General features: G+C 44.2%; 2 protein-coding genes across 6 annotated transcripts in view; one reads left to right on the top strand and one right to left on the bottom strand.

The window, feature by feature from the left end:
* Nucleotides 1–7,050, bottom strand: part of RPA1 (replication protein A1) — a 210,108-nt gene extending 203,058 nt beyond the window's left edge. The window contains exon 1 of the mRNA XM_069226140.1: nt 6,876–7,050. Within this exon, the coding sequence (XP_069082241.1) occupies nt 6,876–6,911 (36 nt within the window). The 5' untranslated portion in view covers nt 6,912–7,050. The remainder of the gene's footprint in view (nt 1–6,875) is intronic.
* A 198-nt stretch (nt 7,051–7,248) lies between these two features.
* SMYD4 (SET and MYND domain containing 4) overlaps nt 7,249–25,936 on the top strand; it is a 128,209-nt gene continuing 109,521 nt past the window's right edge. For all 5 annotated transcript variants that reach the window (XM_069226136.1, XM_069226133.1, XM_069226134.1 and 2 more), the window contains exon 1: nt 7,249–7,447. The gene's annotated coding sequence lies outside the window, so the exon portion shown is untranslated. The remainder of the gene's footprint in view (nt 7,448–25,936) is intronic.

Raw genomic sequence — 25,936 nt, 5'->3', positions numbered from 1 at the left:
AAATACAAGAGATGGGTTTTGGTCCCATCAATGGTGGCAGCAACATAAATAGGGTCAGAGATTCTCCTGACATGTTGAAAATCCAAAAAGGGATTGTAACTAAATATGAAGATGGTGATGACATCACCAAATGGTTCACAGCTTTTGAGAGGGCTTGTGCAACCAGAAAAGTAAACAGATCTCATTGGGGAGCTGTCCTTTGGGAAATGTTCACTGGAAAGTGTAGGGATGGGCTCCTCACACTCTCTGGTAAAGATGCAGAATCTTGTGACCTCATGAAGGCTACCCTGATTGAGGGCTTTGGATTCTACACTGAGGAGTACAGGATTAGGTTGAGGGGGGCTCAAAAATCCTCGAGCCAGACTTGGGTTGATTTTGTAGACTACTCAGTGAAAACACTGGATGGTTGGGTAACTGGAAATTAAGTGCATGACTATGTTGGGCTTTATAATTTGTTTATGAAAGAACACATTTTAAGTAACTGCTTCAATGAAAAGTTGCATCAGTATCTGGTAGACCTAGGTCCAATTTCTCCCCAAGAATTGGGAAAGAAGGCAGACCACTGGATCAAGACTAAGGTAACCAAAACTTCCACTGGGTGTGACCAAAAGAAAGGGGTTACAAAGCCTCCCCAGGAGAAAGTGGGTGATACTAAAAACAAAGAAAAAGAGTCCTCTGTAGGCCCCCAAAAACCAGACCAGGTGGGTGGGCCCCAAGACACAACCCAAAACAAAGGTGGGTACCAGTGTAAGAACTGGGATGCCACTAAGGCATGGTGCCAAAACTGTAGACAGGGCACCACACCAAGGACACTTCTTGTCCCAAAAACAAACCCCCTAGCAAAATCCCAGGGGTGACCAGTGTAGCCAATGGGGATGACTCCTCAGATGAGGAGGTCTTCATAGCCTTCAACTGGAAAAAGGGCCCAACAGGTGAGTTGGAGATTCCAGAGGGAAGTAGACACTTCCACCACCTACTGGTGAATGGAATCCCAGCCACTGCCCTGAGAGACACTTGTGCCAGTCACACTATTGTGCATGACAGGCTGGTGTTCTCAAACCAGTACATCCCAGGTGAGACTGCCAGAGTAAGAGTTAGCCCAGACAGGGTCACTGATCGGCCTGTGGCTTTTGTGCCCATAGAAGTGGGTGGGACTTTTAGCTGGACAAGGGTGGTAGTCAGTACAGACCTCCCCCTTGATTGTCTCCTTGGAAATGACTACCCAGAGGTTAGTCAGAGCCCAAGAGGGGAACTGGTCCAGTGCGAGTCCTCTCCCAAGGATTCTGGAGATGCTGCCTCTGCAGTAACTGCAAGTAGGCCCCCAGAAGAAAAAGAAAAGAAAACAGTGTAGGAAGGGTGGACAACCTTTAGCCAAGGTTCCAGCAAGCCAAGGAGATTCTGCTCCAGTAGATTTCTGAACAGTTCCTCTGCCAACCTCTCTCTGTCTAAAGTATCACTCAAGTTTAGATATATTGATTCCTTATGAGCTTAGGAGCTGCCTCCCATATATGAAATAATATGATTATGAAAAGGTGGTTTAATGGGAATTTGGCGCTCACAATCTAGTACATATAGTAATAAGTGTAGACATGTTATAAACTTGTCTCCTAAGTATTGGACGGTGCTCTGAAAGGGAACCACCCAAAACCCTGAAATAACAGCCCAGTGTTTTAGCCCAGGATCCAACATTAAGAAACCACATCACGGGCAGACCATTAGTGGCCTTTCTGAAGGGTAAATCTTTGAGTAACCTGCTATGCCCAAGTTATCCAATCAATCATACTGGGAAGCCTTTGAAAACAAGAATTGCAGAACATTGGAGGGCCATCAGGCAAAATGATGAACGTTACCCTATCTCTCAACACATGGGATGTGCCCTACAGAATGTACATAAGGAATTTAAATTATTTGGAATTGAACACGTCACCAAAAATCCTTGAGGTGGAAACAGGGAATTACATCTCAGGAGAAGAGAATCCATATGGATTATGCGTTTAAATGCGGTAGAGAAATTATTGAATACTGATCATAAATTGGAATATTTTTTGGGTGGAGACTAATACGTTTGACAATAATGGTTTCAATTGAGGTATAAGATGCATAAGATCTTTTCAATATCGTGTGTGTGTGTGTGTGTAATGTGTGATCTGCATACACACACATGTGCATTAGAATCCTATCTCACGTTATCTAAATGGGGTTTGAATCCTTTTTAAAACATTGGATATTTTTTTAATCAAAATATAATACTAAACTGTAAATGTTGATGGTCTTTTTGAAACAAACAGGACAAACATCCCTTTATATAAAGTGTTTTTTTTTTAATCAGTGTATAAGTTACATTTCAATATGGTGCTCTAATACTGAGCTGCTCAAGATATTACTTAACGTATTTGTTTATCGTGAATATGTTATAGTGACTGTTTAAGGGGGCGGACGATGGCTTGCTTCACATATTAGATACTTTTATCGGAACCTTCCCAACGAAGGGGAATACAATTAGGAGCCTTAGTACTAATTATTTTTACAACTCACAAGAGGGAACTTGTTGTGAGAAAAGGAGTTCTTATACAAGCCTTGAAAAGGTCGCGGGGTGATTGTCCCGGACGAAACACGTGTTGGCCAGGCTGAATGTGGAGTTACAAAGAAATATCAAGTGGAATAGAGAGACTTACTACATTGATTGGATACAAGACGTGTGCTTGATTTTCAATAAATCGCTTTCAGCTAAAATCCAGCCTGAACACGACTATTGCACTTTCCTAGAATCTGGGATTTGTAATCAATGAGAGAAAATCCGATTTGATTCCGAAAAAAGACAATGTAATTTCTAGGTTTTGTAATAAACTTAGCACGGGTCACTCTGAGTCTTTCAGGGGCAAAGATCGCGAAAATTAAGAAAGACTTGAGAAAGGTCATGAGGAAAGACAGGATCTCAATCCAGCAATTAGCCAGGAAAATGGGACTTATCGATACAAGCCATTCTCCAGGCCTGCTCCACTACATAGTGCTACAGAGACTAAAGGCATCGCATCTCAGGAGAGGACTGACCTATTCAGAGCTGATTCCATTGTCACAAGAAGCAAAGGTGGCTATCCAGTGGTCGTTAAACCACATGAATGCTTGGAATGGCTGGGCAATCTTCAGAACCTCACTGGACCAGATTATAGAATCCAACACCAGCCGCCAGGGCACGAGATGCAGTGACATCTTGATGGGAGGCAGACTGAAAGAAGAGGAATTGGCACTCCATATCAACTGCCTGGAACTTCTAGCAGGCTATTTTGGGTCATGAACGTCAATTCAACAAAATGCCAGGGGTAAGGGGAGTGATATCTCACGCCCTTTGAACTTCAATTTCACTCAAACTCACCTGCTTACACATTTACACTTACACATTCATACTCAGACACTCTCTCTCATGCAAACACAAACTAACCGGCAAGCATGCACACAAAATACATTTAAAAGCTTTTTTTTTTTTTTTTTTAACGTACCTCAGCTGCCAGGGAAGGTCATACTCCAGCTAATTGTACATCATTTTTTATTATACTAATAGTGAATAATGAAACATTTTCACCATTAGAGTCGTGAAAAGAGAGAAAACAGAGTGGTCGCATCGACCCCTAAATGACGCCCATGCATCAGGTCTCTCACAAGAGACAAAGGGCCACATGTAGGTAGGTTCCAAATTGCAACGCAAATCGGAATGTAGGATGGTGTCCCTGACACCATCTGCGACTCGCAAGGGGGCCGCAAAGGCCCACCTCATTAATATCCATGAGGTGGGTCGCAATTTGCGACCCCCTTGCGAATGGTGGCATTCACAGGGATGGTGGCCTGCTGCGGACAGCAGAGCACCATATCTGTGACTGCTTTTTAAAAAAGCAGTTTTTTTTTGTAATGCAGCCCGTTTTCCTTAAAGGAAAACGAGTTGCATTACAAAAACGAAAAATGAAACGTTTTTGTTTCATTTTTTCAGAGCAGGCAGTGGGGTCCATAGGACCACTGCCTGCTCTGAAAAAATGTTTGCAGTTCCATTCACAACTGGGAAGGAGTCCCCTTCCCTTTTGCGAGTGGGTTACCACCCATTTCAAATGGGTGCAAACTGCGATTGCTTTGCGTCCGTGGTCACAAAGCAATCCTGCATTGCACTGCGACTCGGAATTAGGAAGGGGACACCCCTTCCTAATTGCGACTCGCAAACCCGTTTTGCGATTCGGTAACCAGGTTACCGAATCGCAAAACGGGTTTTGTATATTGCAAAGTGCATTTTGCACGTCGCAAACAGTGAAAATCGCTGTTTGCGACGTGCAAAATGCTTCCTACATCTGGCCCAAAGTCCTTTTGTGATGATACTCAGAACAGCATCTCAAGTCAGAAATCAGAATGCATCCCTTCTTCTGGTTACACTGATACAGATTACATGTCTGGTTCCCGACTGATGGAATTATCGTGAGACCTACCAACTGAACTACTGTCATCACCCAACGCACTTCAGAACTGTCACGGCAACCTGCCTCCTCTGGTTCTGCAGGGTCATCTCAAACTCATGACTGGAGAATTTCAGGGGACGTTGGGAAGATAACCAACTTCCAGAGGTAACTGTGAACTTCATTCAACATGCCTGGGCCTCTGGCAGCATCAAGAGATATTGCTTGGCTTGTAAACTGTAGGCTTGATAGTTTATGGAGAGACACCTGAATCCTGTGAGGCAGAGGTTATTTTTGTCCTGAATTTCCTAGCGGACTTAGCCCAGTCAGGCCTGGCCTATCGCACAGGGAACGCTTTTAGATCAGCTATCTCCACAGGCCATTTACCCATTAATGATGTGCCAGTGGGAGAACACCTATGGATTTGTAGTCTAATGAAAGGAATTCACCTGTCGAAGCACCCAGATACTCCTGATTGTGGGGTGTTGATTTAGTTTTACAACTTCTTTTGAGCTGGCAGGATAATCAGTATCACAACCAAAAGGAATTACCAGCAAAACAGGCAATGCTACTGTGTTTGATATCATGTAAGTTTCTGATGTGCGACATTAGATTTATGTGGGTGAGTTTTAACTCCGGAAGGTTGTGACATTTACAGTGTTGCAGAGGACTAAAACAAATACCAGGTTGGTACTGTATCCAGCTTTCAATAATACTCCTAAATTGTGTGTGTTGTTGTCAGATTTAGAAGGACATGACAGCCGAAGTAAGGGGCCGGCAGGAGAAAAGAGAACTCATTACGGTGAAGAAGCCTTTCAAGGCAGTGACACCCCCCCCCCCAACCAAAATCACCACCCATTTCTATTGCCAGGTGGGTAAAACGGATCATAGTAGAAGCAGGGAAAGCTGTCAAGAAATTTGAGGCCCACTCTACTAGATGCTATGGCCTCTAAGGCAACAGAGGAAGGTGGTAAATTGGAGGATCCATGAACGCAGCAGATTGCTTGTCAGAATCCACCTTTAGGAAATTCTATTTCAAGCTCATCTCCGAGGCATCTTTGGTGGTAAGCTAGCTTTAAACATGCATAATCCTCACCTCCAGTCTTAACATACAAGGAAAGTTTAAACTCGATTAAGGACTCTGTGGCTAGGATTTAACCCACACAGAGATCTCACAAAAAAAAAATCCTCCTCCTGACACAGAAGCAATTAGATTTGAAAGTAAGTACAATGTTTATTAAGGTTCTATGTTAATGCATTATTGTTTCATGATTAAAGTTACTAGTTTGTATTAAAGTGAAACAAAAATTTGCATGAAAGATTTGGATAACATGTTTAATACTTTTAGGTAATAAACAGAAAAACCAACTATGAAAGATGTAACAATAAGTTCCTCGCATGAAGAAGAGGAACAGGAAGGGACGTCAGCATGTTATATACAAGGACCAGTGTTATAATGTGATGACTGTTGCTATTTGTTACTGATTCCCAGAGGTTGCGGAATGTGTTTTTACTTTTTGGTTTATACGAAGTGGTGATTTTTAAAACAACTGGTATTTAATAAAGTGTATACATAATCCTTGGCCCCGAGTCCTTAACAGAATTGAAACTTTCTTTCTCGACAGCGAAGAAATATTATATTAGGAAGATTATAAGTGCAACATGCTTGAAAAATAAGCACAACATTCACCACTGGTTCATATCAGCGAGTTTAAGGGACGTAACAGCAGCCCTCTCCCATAAAATGCATACCAGAGAATGCTGCACATACGCTCTATACCGTAGCACAAGAGAACGCACTCTTAGCACCACAGGATCTTCGTTAGAGAGAGAATGATTGAGTTCAGTGTCATCACAAACCTATGACAGGACACGAAACGTCACATGATGCCGCCTCTTTTTCACTTTATAACATCCGTGCAATGTTAACATGTAAATATTTTGGAAAAAAGTTACAAAGAAAATACTCGTGAATAAGTAAGAACTACACGAGTCATGAGGCGATTACCAATTCGATTTGTACGGCCTGATGCATACCATTCCACAGTGATGTGTGGAGTTTGCATCAGCCTTAACAGCTCAGACCGTCACCTCACGGAAGCTTTCATCTTCGGAGTAACAGCTCAGCGCCCCTACTTCTGATCATACCCTGCCCTAACCACACCACCGTCCCCAACTCTCTTGCACCTAGAACATCATTTTATAAGAGGATTCATTGAACCCCAGTTCTCTTATTACAACCGTCCACGATCCCACCCCCGCACATATAGGCCACCGCCGCATAGCCCTCACAGGCCATCCATCAACTACCATCCATTCCCATAGTGCTCATTGCCACAGAGCATCACATCAAACTCCCAGACATCACAATCTCAAACTACACCCTCCCCCTTATTCAGCATGTGTCAGGTCCGCTGTCCAGCAGCTGCCGACCCCTCTCACCAAGATGCAGCCTTCGGTGAGCCTGTTTTCTGTCATGTCTGATCCCTTGAAGGTTACTGTATGAGCTGCTAGGCCTGTCCTTGTCTACAAAACCAAGACTCGTCTCCCCGTCTTGCCTTCCCAGTATTGTGGTCCCACTCTCCGCAGTTCCCGCTCGCGCCAAATGCTCAGTACGTAGACAGAGAGAACAGACAGTGGTGTAGGCAGTTAGTACCAGAGAAGAAGGACTAAGCTTCTAGTCCAGTTTGGGTCCTTGACAGAGACGAAGGACTAAGCGATAAATCTGAGAGAGAACAGCCCCGCGCCCTACACAGATCATTGAAAGAGAGAAAGGACCACAAGATTGGGATAAAAAAAAAATCTAGAACGCAAATTGAGTTTTATGGTGAAAGAAATGTGATCCACATGTAGTCGAAATGCCGTGTATTTGGGCATTGTACTGAATTGTGCAAGCGTTTACGGTGACAGGCACTGTGCACGCTTTCTTCGCAATCTCCTGTATGCAGCTGTCGAGAACAGAGAGAGGCGGCGACGGAGTAGTTAAAACCACGCATCGACAGGAAAGTAGCTAGGTGAGATACAACATCTCCATTATATGTAATGGGTTTTAGAGGTATCTCGGGTTTAGGCCCTTGAGATTTGCTGTAACTAGAAAAGATGGGGCTTAACGATCGGAGCTGACAACTTGGGACCTGGGAATCAGTGACTAAATTAAAAAATATATATATAAACTATTGCTCGTGTAAACTGTTCTAATCCCACTGGGCCAAGCCCGTCCTACATACATTTAAAACAAGCATTTGCAATGCAACGGGTCTCGCGTTTGCTCATGTTAGAGCTGATCTCGTTGTAAACTCCTAAACCGACTTTTCATCTATCGGCAAAAGTGCTTTTATGTACATAAAAAAGTGAAATTAACTGTGTAAGCGCTCGACTTCTGCCAAGCGAAATCGCGCTAGGAAAGTAGAGAAAAAGTAGTCCACGATCCGACAGAAAACAGCCAGCCTCGCATGTTTTCTGTACTTGGTCGCTGCCCTCAAGGAGGGCTAACCACCGGAAAAGGCATGACGTGTGCATGCCTTCCACTAATGAAAGCAAGCAGATTTTACTAGGCAAGCCCACGAACCAATCAAACACACTGACCTGACGTCAACAGTGCTCCGAGCCCTTTTCTAATAACTAAAGCGTCTCGCTGCGATACGCATGCGCATGCAACGCAGCTGTTGTTTTCCAGATTGAGCTTGGTACTTTGATTTACACCTTAAGCTGTTCTTGGAAGGGAAAAACTTAAACTTATTTCACTTGCTGCTGAGGAGTTTCTAGGGTAAGTGACTGGGGCCCGGAACCCCGGCCATTTTCAGACTTCTGGGGCTTGTAGCACAATTTAGCAAACTGACGGTGGTACTGTGCCCATGGCCCAGCTTACCATGGCCTGTGTATTCATTTTAACAGTAGCTCCTTTTAATTAACACCTCACATGCTTCACAATTATCCACAAGTTCACTGGCGTCTGTCAACATATTGAACAGCTACAGTACCGAGGCTGAGATTGCACAGAGCCTGTTGTGATTGCATTGAAAACCTTTTCGAAGAAGTTGGTATTTTTGGGCCTGTCTAGAGCATATTTACTCAGGTTGTGGTGAGACTGCTTCAAAAACACTGACCTATTTCATTACTGCAATTTCTCAATTCTTGGAAACCTAAAGAATTAACACAAATAGCAGGTCTCTCAGTGACAGGATTTTTAGGGTGCGGACGTGGTATTTCACCCAAGTGAGCATCGTCTGAGAAGTCATATATTCACTTACCCATCCTCAAATACATTCCTCTCAGTGAGTTATGCCCTCACTCTAATGATCTCTCTTTAACCTACTTGTCACTCACGCCTTCAGTGTACATGATCTGTGGGCAATGAAAACATGTTAACCTCTTCCCACCTGGGTCTATTCTGCGGGAAATGAAATATTGCACTTACTGCCTTCTGTGAGACAGGGAATCTTGCGTTGCTACTGCCATGTTGTCCCTATACTATGAAACAATGAAGCTTACCCTGCTGCTGCCTGATTTGTACCTGCCTGTGATGAAAAAAACGTGTGCTGATGCTAGCCTAGCGGTACCTGTCCTCTGAAGGATGGAAACTTGCACTGTTTCTTGCTAAGGCATAGCTGCGCTATGAAGAGGGGTGTTTCCACTGCTGTTGCAATCTCACAAAAAGGATATTTTGAATGTATTTAAATTACATGCCCAGGCCAGTCAGAAGCTTTTACTGGACCAACGGCAACACTAGAAGTGGAAGTCCTGACACAGAGACTCTGCTTTCAATTGCAGCTCCCAAGCTTGACCAAAGTGTGTGATCCTGGGCAATTTGTTTTCTCATCTGCCTTCTTTTCAGTGATCACATTTGAGAGTACCATGAGATAATTCAGTTCAAGATGTGCACTGCTCAAAAACCTCTTACATAATTAGCTTAATATACCGTAATGTTGCTCCATCTATAAAAACAATCAAGGTCTTAAATAGGGGGCACAAGACAACCGCCTCTTGGGTCACTAATGATATTATCATCAGGGCCGAAGGGGGAAGTATGTGACATCCATTCAGGATTGCAGAATTGCAGAATGTCTAGTCAGGAAACATGGTTTCAAACCCAGCATCCAGCTTGTGCAAATAGTGTGACCCTAGGAAAATATTTTCCATCACTATGCCTCCTTTTCAATGACCTTCACATTTGGCAATGCCTTGAAATAGTTTGGGATGTATCCTGTATAACAACCTTTCCTTTATATGGCTTATTAGACCATAATGTTGCTCCATTTTTTAGTAAAATAGAGGCTTACATAGAAGAAACAAAATAACTTGAGTCATTTTTTATTGTCACATCAGTAAGGGTGTGGTTAACTCATTTTCATAAATGCTAGGCAGTTTATATAATCTAAGGTTCTGAAGTGAAAAATACAAAATATACTTTTTATGTAAAGTTATAAAGTGGCAGTCAGTGATACTTGCAACGAGTCAGAAGGTCCAGGCTGAGCTAAGAACTGTTCTCCTCGGCCTTAATAAAGTTGTTTTTCTGGACAGGTTTCAACATAGATGGGGCCGCAGAGAATTATGGGAGCTGGCTGTCAAAACCTCACTCTCACTGACCTGTTGGCACTGGTTGCGAGGTAGGAGATGCTTTGGTGTTAAGCACGTAGTTTGCAAAACTCAAGGCCTATTCATTTGCATTGCCCACACCCAGTGAAGTTTGGGATGGCAACTTGGGTGTGGACTGTTTCGTAGCACAATGACTCACCATGTGAAAATTGCTGAGAGCCTCACTGACAGCAATTTGGGAGACCTCTTCAAAGAAAGACACCTCAGGAAATTTGCCCCATCACCCTTCCCCCCTCTTCTGAGGCTGGCGATCGTGCTCTGTGAAGCAGAGATTATTTCACAATATTTGATGTGAGATGCCTGTAGTCCTGGAAGAGTAGGAGGGTCTATAGAATCACTTTTCTGTTTTAATCTTGTCATAAGAAAAAACACCAGTAAAGTACTTTTTTTTTTAGTTCACTCGCATACAATTTTAATTTAACTCTGACAATTTAACAGGCAAACATAAATGTCAATATAAGTGACAACATAAATGTCAATATAAGTGACATAACCTCATCCATACTAGGGAAGCCATAGTTGGTAAACTGCAACCAGTAAACAGTATGCAAGATATGGAACCCAATGATGAAGCATACCATACTGGGTAGGGGAGTGTTTTTCTCCCCATTTGAGTACATAAATGTGTTGTAATTTGCTAAGAGGTGTGGCGGTTTCTTGCAGGAGGTTTGCACTTCATGTATGTTTGTCTGTTTATTAAAATCCTTCAGAAGTTCTATATCGCCTCATTCACTCTTTAGTGTGTTAGATACCTGCCTTGTAGTTGTCCTATATATGTGAGAAAATGGTGTGGTGTTCCTTGTGCTACTGCCACCTATTCTTTTCTTATACTTAGTATTAGGGAAGGTTGTGCTGCGGCTGTTCAGGTTGTACTATTATTGTGTTGTGAAGCTTGGTGTAAAACTTTCCACTACACATAAAAAAAATCCACATTGCCAATGCTTGTTTTAATACATGATGTAAGTGAACTGTTGGAAAATGGCCCTCTCTGATGGGTCACCCCAAACTTTGTGCCTCCCTCCTTCTCTTTTTCCGACCTTGTTTTTTGCTGGTTTTAGGACACTGCACACTTTACCAGTGCTTGTACTCTCTCCCCTAAAAATGGTAACATTGGCTCATACCCAATTGGAATATTTATTTTACCTGTAAGTCCCTAGTAAAGTGCCCTAAAGGTGCCAAGGGCCTGTAAATTAAATTCTGCTAGTGGGCCTTCAGGACTGATTGTGCCACCCACATAAGTAGTCCCTTAACCATGTCGCAGGCCTGCCATTGCAAGGCCTGTGTGTGCAGTTTCACTGCCACTTCTACTCAGCATTTAAAACTACTTGCCAAGCCTTAAACTGCCATTTCTCTACATACACGCCACCCCTAAGGTAGGCTGTAAGTAACCCATAGGACAGGGTGATATGTAAGTAAAAGGGAGGACATGTACTTCTGTGCTTTACATGTCCTGCTAGTGAAAACTCACAAATTAATTTCTCACTATTGTGAGGCATGCTCCTCTCATTGGCCAGCATTAGACATGCCCTTATATCCTTTTTAGTGGTAGATTCTGATCTGAAAGGAGTAGCCCTGTCATGTTTAGTATGGCCAGAATGTTAATAGAAAACCCTGCTTACTGGTGAAGTTGGATTTAATATTACTATTTTAGAAATGTCACGTTTAGAAAGTGGGCATTTCTCTGCACTTACTGCAATCTGTGATGGTTGACAGCTCCCCTTGTGCATTCCACCCAGACAGCCATAAACACAGGACACTCAGTCCTATCTGCATTCATCTGCATACAGAATGGGTCTCCCTCGGTAGGGAGGGTGGAGGGGCTCTCTCTTACACTTCAAAGGTCAGTGGCCTGCCCTCACACAAAGGACTGATAATCCCCACAGGGATCCAGGCAGAAGGGGCTAGGTTGAAGGGGGAACCTGTGCACTTCAAAACCACTCTTTGAAGTTTCCCCAAACGCCAAAGTCTTTTTTGGGTATATATACTGGGTCTCTGACCTCACTAAATCAGACACTTTTGTATCTACACCTGGACTCTGTCAGAGGGACTCACTGGCTTCCCAAAGGACCCTTGTGGACTGCTTTGTTGAGAACGACTGCTGCCCTGCTTGTTGCCCTGCTGCCTGCTGGCCCCTGACTCTGCTGGAAGGACTGTGCCTCCCCCACAAGTGCTCTCCAAGGGTTTTTTGTTGAGCTTGCCTCCTTTTCTGAAGTCCTAGGGCCACAAAGACTTTACCCCAGAGAAGAAAATCCCAGTGCGTCGGAAAATCAATGCAACGGCTGCAGAAATCAATGCAGCGCCTGCCTCGCAGCAGAAAACTCACTGCGTCGCCTACCGAATTCGATTTCTATGGGCATCGCAGTGAGGAACCAAAGCTCCTCTTCTGGAAATGAGCGCATCACCTTGCAGCGTGGAAAGAAATGACGCATCGTCTGTGCTGCACCGGAAAATCCGACGCAGCGCTTTACTTTTCAACACATCTCCTCCTCTGCAGCCCCCATGAGTCGTTATTTTTTACGCATCCCAGGTACTATGTGTAACAAGGATATAACCACTGTGCATATTGGATTTTTGTAGTTTTTATCTTAATTTCTTCCGATAAATAAATATCTATTTTTCTAAACTGGTGTGGAGTACTTTTTTGCGGTGTTTTCACTTTGTTCCTGAATGAGTTATTGCCCAAATACTCAACACATTGCCTTCTAAGTTAAGCCTGCCTGCTCTGTGCCAAGCTACCAGAGGGTGAGCACAGGATAATTTGGATTGTGTTGTGACTTACCCTGACTAGAATTGTGGCCCCTCATTGGACAAGGGTGTACACCTCTGCCAACTAGAGACCTAATTTGTAACATGACCCTCACAAAATATGTGAGCAGGGATTACATTTGACTATACACGTCAAACAAGGAGTTTCGGAAATAGAGTAGGCTATTTTGCAATTTTTTTAAAACCTAGCAAATACCCATGTCAACTTTAAAGTTTTAGCTGCACAAATATAAGCAATACACTATAAAACACAGATCAAGCAGTTACAAAAGAGAAATCATCATCACAGAGCCAGCTAAAGCACATTAAAAAGTACATAATCGTTGTATACTTTAGGCTTTTTTTTTCCTTATATTGCAATTCAGTGAACAAGATTTCTTCTTTGTATCGCTTAAAAAGTAACCCAAATCTGAAATAAAACCTGATTTATTTTATTGTATTTTTAAAAAAATGTTATTGAATTTTTACATTTAGGGTTATTACATCTCATTACGCATTAAACAAAATCAACATTACTGGAATTTAGGACGTGGGCGGGTCTTTAGATGTCCCTTCTATGATTATTACAACTCTATGATAAGTACACATTGGCGGACTATGGAGGGAGGATTCCCTCTACTAGGTTGGCTTATCTATCATGTGCATGTGAGTGTCCTCCTCAAAGGAGGGTAGAAAACAATATTTCTTTGGCATACCTGGTTGGAGGGGAGGGTCTAAGAAGGTGGAGAAGGAGTGTAGCGGAGCTAACTGACCAGGTGCTCAAATTTTACGTCATATAGGTCACTACCGTAGCAGTGTACTCTGTCTGGGTTTAATTGGATCTTTGTAGATAAGGGAGAGAGGGTCCTGTGCCAACCTTCTCTCGTGGTTTGAATGGTGTATTTAACCAGTCCGAGGAGTGGCGTGAAAGGTCAGGGGGGAGGTTGTTTGATCAAGTGATATGCTGATCTAGTGTCACGGGGAAAGAGAGTGCCTGAGTTAATCTCTGTAAAACGAACTGTGTCTCCTATGCCTAGGCTATGGGCAGTCTTTGGAGACCCCGAGCCTCGTCTCTGTGCAGGGCATTTTCTTTTGCCTCTGCCCGTCGTTTCAATGCTGCACCGATAGGAGGGACAGCATTCTTCCATTTCAATTTGAGTGTTCGTTTCGCTTATACAATGGCCAAAGCAATAAAACAGGAGGTGGTTTTGCATTTCTTCTTCCATTTGTACATCCCCATAGCTCCCACTTCCCAACTGTCTAAATGAGGGTCGGCCCATGGTTGCTGAGAGCATTTCGAGAACCACCCATGAAAAATGTTTTAGCAGTCTCATAACACAAATTTTAAAGTTGGCCGTCAAGGAGCCACAATGGCAGCAGGTGTCTGGGACAGCTAGGAACATGCTATGTAGACATATAGGCATAGGGGCAAGAGGTAAGCTCTTTGATGGATGTAAAACTGTATCAGTTTGAGGCGGGCATTCCAAGACATTTTACAGGGGGGTTTTCGGAGCCCTTGCCCACTGTTTGTCATGTAGCACCCCGCCAAAAGCAGCTTCCCAGGTGTCTTGTAGAGGCTGTAGGGAGGCCTTAGTGTATGTCACTAGTGCAGGGGTGTGGAATTTATTAAAATATCTACTTGTCCAGGGGACAGGTTGGTGCTCAAATCTACTTGTCCTGTAAAATGATCTACTTGTCCCTTTGGTGCCATGTAGTGTGGCGCCAAATTATGGCAGCAATCTCATTATGTAAGAGCTCTGATAATAACCTCTCTGATATGCCAGGGCTACTACCATAGTAGGGCTTGAATACTTGAAGTTTCAATCCCTACTGTAGCAATTTCCTTATTTTGCACCTTTCTGCAGATCTGCATACTGGGGCTGGAGGAAGCAGTAAGCAATAGTTCAAGGGCTGGAATGCCTTTGAGTCTGCAAACCTACTAACCTGCATGTTTTAAAGATTTTCACCAGCTTCTCTCTAATATTTTCCCATAATAAGAAAGGTTGGACATTTACTCCTGACAATGGCAGAATTAGAACTTCTTCCAGGGTTGGGAAGAAAGTGGCTGGAGGGAAAATGAACTTGCAAATGCTCAATAGATTTTCACATGAGCAAATCTACACATGCGTATTTACCCATGCTAAAATACAGTTCACAAATATTTTATAGGGGTACGACATATACCATGGGTGCACTTTTGTGACTTTCTTTAAGAATCTGGGGCCACATGTAGGTAGGTTCAGATTTGCGACCCGCAAATTGCGAGTCAGAGCGAGTCGCAATTTGCGAGTCGCAAATCCGAATGTAGGATGGTGTCCCTGACACCATCTGTGATTCGCAAGGGCTTCGCAAATGCCCACCTCATGAATAATCATGAGGTGGATCGCAATTTGCAACCCCCTTGCGAATGGCGGCCCTCACAGGGATGGTGGCCTGCTGGAGACAGCAGACCACCATGTCTGTGACTGCTTTTCAATAAAGCAGTTTTTTTTTTTTTTTTGTAATGCAGCCCGTTTTCCTTAAAGGAAAACGAGATGCATAACAAAAACAAAAAATGAAACGTTTTCGTTTGATTTTTTCAGAGCAGGCAGTGGTACGTAAGACCACTGCCTGCTCTGAAAAAATGTTTACAGTGACATTCACAATGGGGAAGGGGTCCCATGGGGACACCTTCCCTTTTGCGAAAGTGTTAGCACCCATTTGAAATGGGTGCAAACTGCGATTGGTTTGCGCCCGCGTTCGCAGAACAATCCTACATTGCACTGCGAGTCGCAATTAGAAAGGGAACACCCCTTCCTAATTGCGAGTCGCAAACCCGTTTTGCGATTCGGTAACCAGGTTACCGAATCGCAAAACTGGGTTTGTGCATCGCAATGTGCTTTTTGCACGTCGCACACAGCGAAAGTCGACGTTTGCGTCATGCAAAAAGCTGCCTACATGTGGGTCTTGGCCCCTAATTAGGTCTGGTGTTAACAAAGACATTTTGTTTTTATTAAACTTCTATTTCTCTCTCTTTCGGCTGGCTTTGCTGTGAGTAATTGCATTCTGCCCTTCCACAAGGAGTAGTTTTGTTCAGTGTCAGGAACTACAGTGGCAATCAGTGACGTAACGAAACTGGAGAGTGCCCCTTTGCAAAGAACATGGAGGAGCCCCCTATCCAGACTCACTCAGGGCAGGTGCTGTGCTGAAGGGGCCCCCTGGAGGGCGGCTGCGGGGCCTTTGTTATGCCACTGGTGGCAACGTGTGCTTTTAGAGTTCAAAAACGTTTTGGTTTTTTTTTGCCAGTGTTTGTTAAAATGTTGAGGGCCTGGTAGCTCCCACAACAATAAAGTGTTACAAAAGCCATGTCAAAACAAGACACGCATTGATGAAACTAAAAGACTTATAAAAGTATGTCAGATCAGTTGGCTTTGTCAGTGTTTGTTTATTTTCATGCTTCCCATAATCATGTTGAAAATGGTTACACTGATTTTCCATTAGAAATATTTTTGGGAAATACTAGCATGCATCAAAACATTTTACTAAATGACACTTCATTTGCATCTAATCAGAGAGCATTCTGGGAGCATTATACTTAGCCTCATAGCCTAAACTTTTCAAACATGTGTATACACGTTTTTTTTTTTTTTTGTACTGGAACCAACGTCAGTAGTGAAGTGTGACCTTAAAACATTTATTTACAGCACTCACCCTAATAATGAAGGTTTTCAAATAATGAACCATAAATACAAGTTTGAACAGCATTGTCTTTCGGAAACACATTACCTCAACTGCAGAGAGTTCCACTCTCTGTAAACAGGCAGCCAGAGGGTTTGTGCTGCAGAGGGTTGGGCCTACTTGTCCCAAGGACAAAGTAAACATAAAAACTTGTTGCCCTTGACCCCAAACAAGATGTCCCGGGCGTCGGGCGATAGGAATTCCACATCCCTGTAGTGCCCTCGTGATCGAGGTAATTAGACATGGGTCTTTGTGGTCGGTTCGGTAACCTCTACCTGTCATTGGTGTCACGTAAGTCTGCTAATGGAAGCATAGGTAAGGAACTGGTTTGGGTATAGGCTGTATTGGGTATACAACTCTACAAATGTTTGCTGTTGTCCATTCTGGGCAAGAGCATTGAGGCCCACTTCATTCCATAGTTGCAGGTCACACCTGGTGGGAGAGTGTTATGTTTTGGTTCTGCGTTGTGTTCTGTAGAATGTAGACGTCTAAACATTCTGGAGAAGACAGTTACTGATGCCTCTCCAGAGTGGCTGGACGCTAGGTAGTGTTTAGCAATAAACTTGCTGTTTGAACTTACTTCTGTGGCGGACCCGATCTTTCTTCACATCTGTTTTTGGCGACAAGGGTCAGGAACTTGACAACGCGACCTATGTCGGCCCTATTCATCGTTCGGCTCGGACCTTGTTTGTGCCGTTGCTGATTGCTCTTGACGGCGGAGCACAGGTGTGCCTTCCTTGAGTCTCCCAGGCGGGAGTGGCGCTGATCCCCGGCCGGTCCCGGCAGCTGGCGTTGATCCGGCATTCATGGGCGGCTTGTCCACACTTTGACGCCCGCCTCCTCTGGACTTCCGTCCTTGTCTGCCGGCACCCGTTCGGCACTAACGGGCGCCTCCCGTTCTAATCGGTGTTTTCCCTTCGTGCCGCCGGCATTGACGAGCAGCCGGTTGGCTTTTATTTCTACTGCTGGATTCAGGAAGGACACCACTAGTGCTTCCGGGGAGCAGGCTGGTTCACGTCACACCAGTGCTCCTATTGGAGGAGGCAGACTTTGTGGGTGGCACCCCTGGACTAGTGAGGAGGAGCACAGAGTTCCAAAAACAAACAAAGAAACGGTGCACTGTAGGAGCCTCGTCGTGACACAGTGTTGTTATTGGTGCATGGAGGCACGAGACATTAGAAAAGAGCTGGCGCCTTCGGAGTGTTGAAGAGGAAGTGGTGCTTCTGATTAGAAAGCGGAACATAGAATTTTGGGGAGAGTAGGAAAACATTATACTGTTCTCTTCACTACATTTGATTTTGTGTATATTGAGTTGTATTGGTACTGTACTCCAACATAGCACTGTATTGTGTTGTATACAAATTGTTTCCTTATTGCTTGACTGTGCACAGTTGTAATGGCTACCCAGACCAATATTTCCCCACCACCATTATTTCTACCACTTCCAGGTACTCCAACTCTTCCTTGGGAAGATTGGATAGAAATGCTCGATAATTATATTGTTGCTTTGGATGGACAAGGTTTTTCACCACAAAGAAAAAAAGCTATTCTTCTAAATACTTTGGGGTGCGAAGGTCAAAGAATCTTTAAATATCTTCCCCCTTCCATGGGGCCCAATGGCCAGCCTATGGACGATGTTTTTAAAGAAGCCATTAAAAGATTGGAGAACAGGTTCGCTAAGGAGACTAATCTAGTACTAGCTAGGTATAAACCCCCAGGATCATCATGAATCCATTGACAATTTTGTGTCACGGCTGAGAGAGTTGTCTGTCAAGTGCAGGTTTGGGACCATGACTGATGAACTAATAAGGGATCAACTCATTGTTCAGTGCCGCGATAAAAAGATTCAGGAGAGGTTATGGGCGGCAAAGGAACCCACGTTGCAAGAAGCAATTGACCTTGCAAATATGATGGAGGAATCGAGACGCTGTATAAAAGAATTAGAAAGGAAAGAAAACTGTGGAAGTTATGGCTTTGTCAAGCGATTCTACAGGGTCTCAACAGGAAACTGGAACTGTACCAAAGAAAGGGGGGTATACCAGGAGCAAGGGGAAGGAGTGCTTTCGGTGTGGCAGTACTTTTCACTTAGGGGACTCCAAGAAATGTTTTGCTGTCAACAAGGAGTGTCGCAAGTGTGGTCGTAGGGGGCATTATGCTCGTGTGTGCAGGGAAAGTAACCAATTTGCTAAAGAATCTAAACCAAGTATAAATATAATGGAAGAATGCTGTGAATCTGCTTGTGAGGACAGGATACTCGTAGTTGAGAACGACGTGACCATGAGAGCGAATGGGGGTGACCGCAGATGCTTTAGACCATCGGCTCTTTTCTCTCTTGGAGAAGTTCAAGTTAATCTCATGGTGGACTCTGGTTCATTGTACACCATAATTCCTGAGAGCCTTTTTAGACGACATTGGCGGAAGGACATTTATTTACCAAAAGACATATCTCCGGGTAGGTATCAAGGGGTGGAAATTCAATTGTTTGGTTATATGTTGAAGGAAATTCGGTTTGGAAAAAGGAAAGTTCTTGGGAAAATCTATGTGGCTGTTGAGGGTCCACCCATCCTGGGATGGATGCATCAATTTGATCTCAACATCGTCATCAGTCCTAGAGCGTCCTGTCAGGTTTTGTTGGTAGATAATGTACAATTGGAAGACATTTTGGAGGGGGCCAGGGATGTTTTTATGAAAGAGTTAGGATCCTTGAAAGGTTACGTACATAAGATAATGTTGAGAGATGATGCTCACCCTAGTCAGCTTAAGGTTCGCAAGATACCATTTGTGGTGAGGGATGAAGTCAAAAAAGTAATAAGCAACATGTTAACAGAGGGTACTATTGAACCTATTGAGGTTTCTCCATGGATTTCCCCGGTTGTCATTACACGGAAATCAGACGGGAAGGTGAGATTATGTGTGAACTTGAGGTCTGTGAATCAGAATATTGTGGTGGATACTTATCCCTTGCCAAATATAAATGAGTTGTTAACAGCGGTCAAAAATGGTAGGTTTTTCTCGAAATTAGATTTGAGAAATGCCTATCATCAGATTAGACTTCATCCTGAATCCAAACACATTACAGCGTTTGTCACTCCGGAAGGTACCTTTCAATTTACCCGTATGCCTTTTGGTCTGGCATCCGCTGCGAGTATGTTTCAACATATGATGGCCAAGAGTTTTGGAGATGTTAAAGATGTGTTATTTTTTCAGGATGATATACTTGTGATGGGTGAAACAGTTGATGAACATAATATCACACTCAGGAAAGTTCTCAAGATCATTGGTGAAGCTGGCTTAAGTTTGAATAAAGAGAAATGCACTTTTCTGGTGGAGGAAATTGACTACTTAGGGTACTCTATTTCTAAAGGGAGTATCAAACCAAAAAAGAGTCTATTAGAGGCCATTAGGTTGGCACCGGCACCAACTGATAAAGAACAATTAAGGTCCTTTTTAGGACTTGTGGAATACTACTCCAAGTTTGTGGATAAGTTTGCAAGCAAGACGGAGGAATTACGGAAATTGTTGGGGAATGGGAGTAAGTTTTGTTGGTCTGGTGAGCAGATGAGTTGCTTTGATAAAATCAAAGGCGAAATTTGTGGCGCAGGTATCCTTACAGCTTTTGACATTAATTTGCGCTCTAGCTTGACTGTAGATGCCAGCGGTACTGGTTTAGGAGCGGTGTTATCACAAATGCATGGGAGTCAAGAGAAGACGGTTGCATTTGCGTCTCAAACTTTGACCCAGATGGAACAGAACTATTCTGTTATTGAACGGGAGGCCTTGGCGGCTGTCTGGGGTACAGAATACTTCAGAACGTATGTGTGGGGGTTGGAGTTTACTTTGAGGAGTGATCACAAACCATTGTTAAGGATATTGTCTGCTGGTGGTGCGGGAAAGGGATCAGCGAGGTTGGACAGACTTTCTGCAAGGTTGCAAGAGTATTTGTATTGCATTGAGTATGTCCAAGGTTAGAAAAATGTCCAGGCTGATTGCCTGTCCAGATTGTCTCTTGACTGGGAGAAAGTTGATGCTCAATCGGTAAAGTGTTGCGATACGGATGATGCTGTAGCCTCTATTTGTGATGTGGTTGAGTGGGGTTTGGGTACATTTACGCTGGAGGAATGGAAGAGTGAGATGGCTGCAGATGATTGTCTTAAGTGTGTTTTCAAACTAGTTTCATTAGGGGCTAGAAGAGAGAGTTCTCTTCCGTTGTCGGTAAGACCATTTCTGGATGTGTTGAATGAATTGTCGTGTTGTGAGGACAGTGTATTGATGCGGGGAGAACGTTTTGTTCCACCAGCTGGGATAAGGTTTAATTATTTTCCCTAGCTCATGAGGGTCACTTGGGTCAGGGGATGACAAGCAGGAGGTTAAAAGAGTTTTTTTGGTGGCCGGGTTTAGATGGTCAGATTAAGTGTTGGGTGGAGCGGTGTAGACTGTGCAAGGAGAGTGAGAAGAGGTTGAAAGTCGGAGTGGGCAAGGTGGAAGGACACATTGAAGATCCTGGGAAGCCCTGGCACACTATTTGTTTAGATTTTATTGGTACACTTTTGGAACTTCCACTTCAGATGCGTTTTGCAGTAGTGGTGGTGGATGTACATTCAAGATGGTTAGTGGTTAGATTTGTACGTGATGTGACAACAACCACGACCATAAAAGTTTTGGAGGACATTTTTATGGAAGAAGGTATTCCTATGGTTCTGATTACGGACAATGGCACTCAATTAACTTCGAATGAGATGTGTTCGTTTCTGAAGAATTGTGGAGTGCGTCACGCCAGAACGTCCCTGTATTTCCCTCAGGGTAATGGAATTGTAGAAAGAATCAACAGATTAATCAAGGGGACAGTACAGCTAGCTCTTGCTAATCATTGTTGTGTGCGGAAAATGATGGCTGATGTGGTACGAGCCTATCGTTCCACAATTCACAGTGTTACTGGTAAGTCTCCTTTTCGAGTGATGAGGGGGCGATCGATAGGGTCGAAATTGATTCCCCCCCTGGCTTCAAGAGTGGGTTGCTTCAGGTGGAGTCAAGATGTCGAGTAGTAAGAAGATTGTGATCCCTCATCACAACCATAAGTTGAAGGTGGGGGATTGGGTCAAGGTCAAGTCAGGTAGAGTCAAGGGGGGCGTTTCGAGATTTAGAGGCCCTTTTCGTGTGAAGAAGGTGGGCATGTTTCAAGTTGAGATTGAAGGAGGGGAGAAGTGGAATGTGAGAAATGTGGCTTTGTATCAGAGAAGTGGAGCGTGTGCCCGAAGTCAAGAGGTGGAAGAGTGCTCGAGTTCCTTTTTCTTGGGGAATGAGAGTAAGATGGTGGTTGTTTCAGAAGCATCTACCTTTGGTGTGAGTGATGGAACCCGTGAAGAGGCTGGAGAGGTTGAGATACAAAGCACAGTTGCAGTTCAAGAAGGTGTGATACAAAGCACAAGTGCAATTCAAGAGGGTGAGAAACAAGGTGCAAGTACACCTCAAGAGGAGACATCCATTCGTAGAAAAACAATGAGGATTCATAAGTGTCCTAATTATCTGAAGGACTATGTTATGAAGTAACCTTTGTTCTAAATTGTTGCTTTATTGTTTTTTTTATCAATGTACTAATTATTTGAAGAACTATGTTATTAGTAACCTGTATTCTTAAGTACAACTTGTTTTCCGTTTCCCTTGTTGTTTTTGTTTACCATTCTTAATTAGTTGCTCAGTGTGAAGATAGGAGGATATGTTATGTTTTGGTTCTGCGTTGTGTTCTGTAGAATGTAGGTGTCTAAACATTCTGGAGAAGACAGTTACTGATGCCTCTCCAGAGTGGCTGGACGCTAGGTCGCGTTTAGCAATAAACCTGCTGTTTGAACTTACTTCTGTGGCGGACCCGATCTTTCTTCACATCAGAGAGCCTGCACACTTGGCTAGGCCTAGCAGGGGATAGAAGGTGCATAGGTAGAGGAGTTCTGGGATAGCCAGAATCCCCTGGTTAAGCACTATAGGGCTACTTGGGTCAAGCAGGTGAGCCCTCATGGTAGGAGCACTCCTGGTGCTGTTAACAGTAGTATTTTCACCCAGCTCAAAAGTGATATGGAAGTTCTTGTTTCCTCCAGTGCACGCCCGACAGCCATGCGAGCCACTGCAGGATTTGACCAAACTGACTCATAACCCTGAGAGAATCCTGAATTGTATAGGTAGGCAGACAGCACTCGAAAGGTCTGCAGTGAGGTCGTTGATATAGAGGACGGCGTCAGCTGCATAAAGAGAAATTGAGTGCGTCCAGTCCAGCAGTGGAATTCCCCAGTCCCTCCATCAGAGACGAACCTGGGCAGCCAAAGGTTCCAATGTTAAAGCAAAAAGTATCCAGGATAGGGGGCATCCCAGTCTGGTACCCCTGCCTACTCGTATCGGGCAGGAAATTAAATTCCCTCTATGAACTCACGCTGTTGGGTCTGTATAGCAGATGGATCATCTTAATGGTTCAGCCTTCAAAACAGTAGTGAGTTAATACAGCAAATAACCCCAAACCAAGGGAGCCAAAACCTTGTTCTAGCTCTTTAACTAGAGCAGCCTCTTGAGGCCATTATGTTTCTGCTGCCTCCATAACTCAATACAATTGTCTGATGTTTAGCGCCGTGCTCCTAACTGGTACAAACCTACTTTGGTCTGTGTGGAAGGAACTGCTGGGTCTGGGTGGTCAGTATTTTGCTCAGGATTTTATGATCCATATTGAAGATAGCTGTCGATCAGTATGAACTTGAGATTGTTGAATTCTTCTTGAGTTTCAACAGCGAGACCGGAAAAGCCTCTCTGAGAGTGGCTGGAAGGCAACCAGTCTCAGGTGCTGTCTTGTAGAGTTTCGCTAATTGGGGTGCCATGGAGGACATGTACGTTTTTTAAATAAAATTCCGCCAAGAGGCTGTCGGTTCTTGATGTTTTCCTAGTGGCCCTAACAGTGATAGCTGATCAGATGTCCTCCACAAGATAGGAGTGTCTAACTCGGTCTGCTCCTGCACCGTTAGATTGGGGAGGGGCGTCCTGCTATGGATGATTGGACTACTGTCGCCGGAACCACGAGGAGGGGAGGCTAAGGGAGGATAGCTTCCTTTAGAAGTACAAAAAGTTCTTGTGTATTCTGATCTGTGAGCAGAGGAAAGTATGATTCGATCCTTGAACACAAGTCAAGGGAGTTTGTCTAGAATAATTTCTGTTTGGCCAAGAAAAGACCAGACCTGTCTCCCTCAGAGTGAGATCTGATGACATAAGACACGTAGTCCAGACATCACTGTTTCTCCCCCATTGTAGCCATGTTCTTGCGCATCTGAGCTAGTCAAGGGCGTTGTGCTGGATCGTCAACTATCAGAGTCTCCTCTTCCATTTAGTCCCGCTCCACTTATGTTAGCCTATTGTGGCGACTCCAATGCTCATCAAGTACCTTGAAGACTTCCATTTCATAGATGGAAAGTATATTGAGCCCTCATTGTGTTCAAACCAGTTCACTATCTTGGTAGCCAGTATATCCCAAACAAATTTGTCTTTGAGGGCTGATGTCTGTAGCTTCCATGTTGGGGTTAGGGAAGGGTACTTCCCCCATTGGAGTCCTAACAACAAGAGATTGTGATCTGATATATCCCTGCTCAGGTAGTCGGGCGAGAGGCTCTACAGGCATAGTTCCTCTGAACATACTTTTCTGTCTAAACTAACATATAAATCTTGCATTGAGGAGTAATGGGAATAAAGTTTTAGATTTGGATATAGATGTCTCCAGCCATCTGGGAGGGTCCACTGCCGTTGCTGGAATGTCATTGTACGCAACATATTAATAGCTTGAGACATGGGAATCAGTGAGTGGGAGCTGTTTAGAGTGACATCCAGCACACAATTAGAACCCCCCCCCCCCCAAGGGAGATGCATCTCCTTTGTGAGGCAGAGAGGCGGTGGAAGAAACTAGGCTGGTCAATTATCAAGTGTATGTATTACCTATGGAAAGTGGTTGGCTGTCAAGTCTAGCCTCCAGCAGGATGAATTGACCTTCAGGGTCAATTTCCCAGGTCTGCACCTGGAAGAATGTGCACCCTGATGAGGGCCCCCCTGGCATATGCCGAGTATTTAGTAAAGCGTACCTGCCCCCTCCATCTTTTTTTTTTATTTAAATGGTCCACTTCTGGATGGGTTATTCTTGGAGCAGCGCTAATACGGACATGTCTGCGTTAGAATAATACATGAACTTTGTAGCGCCTGGCAGGTGTCTGCATTCCCCTTATGTTCCAGGAGATTATCTGAAAGACCTGTATAGGGGGTCAGTGATTCACTAGGGTGCCTGCTGAGCCCCACCTGGGTGTGTGTGAGCATTCTTCAGCATGATATGTCAGCCACTGGGGAGGGGCCAGGCAGTCAGGGTGTATGGTGTATACAGGGATGGACCAACCATTTCAGGAAAAACAGGAAACAGAAATTTGAAGTCAAATACAGCAGGCAACAAGCGTGGCAGCTGTCATCCAAACCACAAACAAACCTCCTCCTTCGGGATATGGGGTGGGCAGTGCAGCTTCATATGGAAGTAGAAGCGGGCTGGGTTCCCATCAACCAGGAACTATGAGTTCTCACAGGAACATCGGTAAAAGGCCAGTTCCTGCTGTTCCATACGTCCAGCCTCCAACACTTCAATTGTGCTATTATAAAACATTCAGGGAGTACTGGTATTGAGGAAGTGAGAAAATGTAGGGGTCTCCCCTGGGGTGAAGCCAGCCGGTCAGATATGTGGCATTTCCACGGAACAGCCAGATCATCTGCCATTTGTCGTGTCACGTGCGGAGCTTCCCCTGGCAATATTGAGGTGGGATCTCCATCGTTGTTGGAGGCCTCCCCAGAAGATTCAAATATTTGCAACTGAGGTTCTTGGAAGGCGGCACCTATATCCAGCGCAGAGTGGCAGCCGCTCAGTACCTGCTCCAGAAAAGGGGCTGTGGAAGTAGAGGACTCCCAGGGCGTCCCCCCTCCGGATCGGCAAAGGCTGGTCATGCAGTGGGTTCATGTCTGTAGCAGTGTCTCTTCTTTCCGCCAAGGACCAGGCCTACACTCGATCTTTAAAGAAGTGGGTCTGTTGTTCCGCCATCATTTTTATCTTTATTGGAAACAAAAGAGCATATTTCAGGCCCAGTTCCCTACTTTTTCATTTGACCCATAGGAAGGAGGCTCTGTGTTGTTGGACAGACAGTGTACAATCCGAGAATATAAAGATCCGATGAGTGTCCCAGAGAATTGGGACGGATTGCCTGGCTTTCCAAAGTATGTTGTTTCAGTCCTTGTAGTGTAGTATTTTGGCAACTAGAGGTCATAGTGGAGCTCCAGGTTGGGACCAGCGGGAAGGTACCCTACGGACCATTTCCACTGAAAAGTACAATGCGAGCTCCTAAATTGGAAATCTGCTCACAGAGCCATGTCTCCAGGAAGTCTTTCATGTGGTGACC

Source organism: Pleurodeles waltl, chromosome 3_1 (assembly GCF_031143425.1).
Source record: "Pleurodeles waltl isolate 20211129_DDA chromosome 3_1, aPleWal1.hap1.20221129, whole genome shotgun sequence".
NCBI lineage: Eukaryota > Metazoa > Chordata > Amphibia > Caudata > Salamandridae > Pleurodeles > Pleurodeles waltl.
Note: the sequence above shows the minus strand (reverse complement) of the source record. Positions and strands in the feature narration are given on the sequence as shown.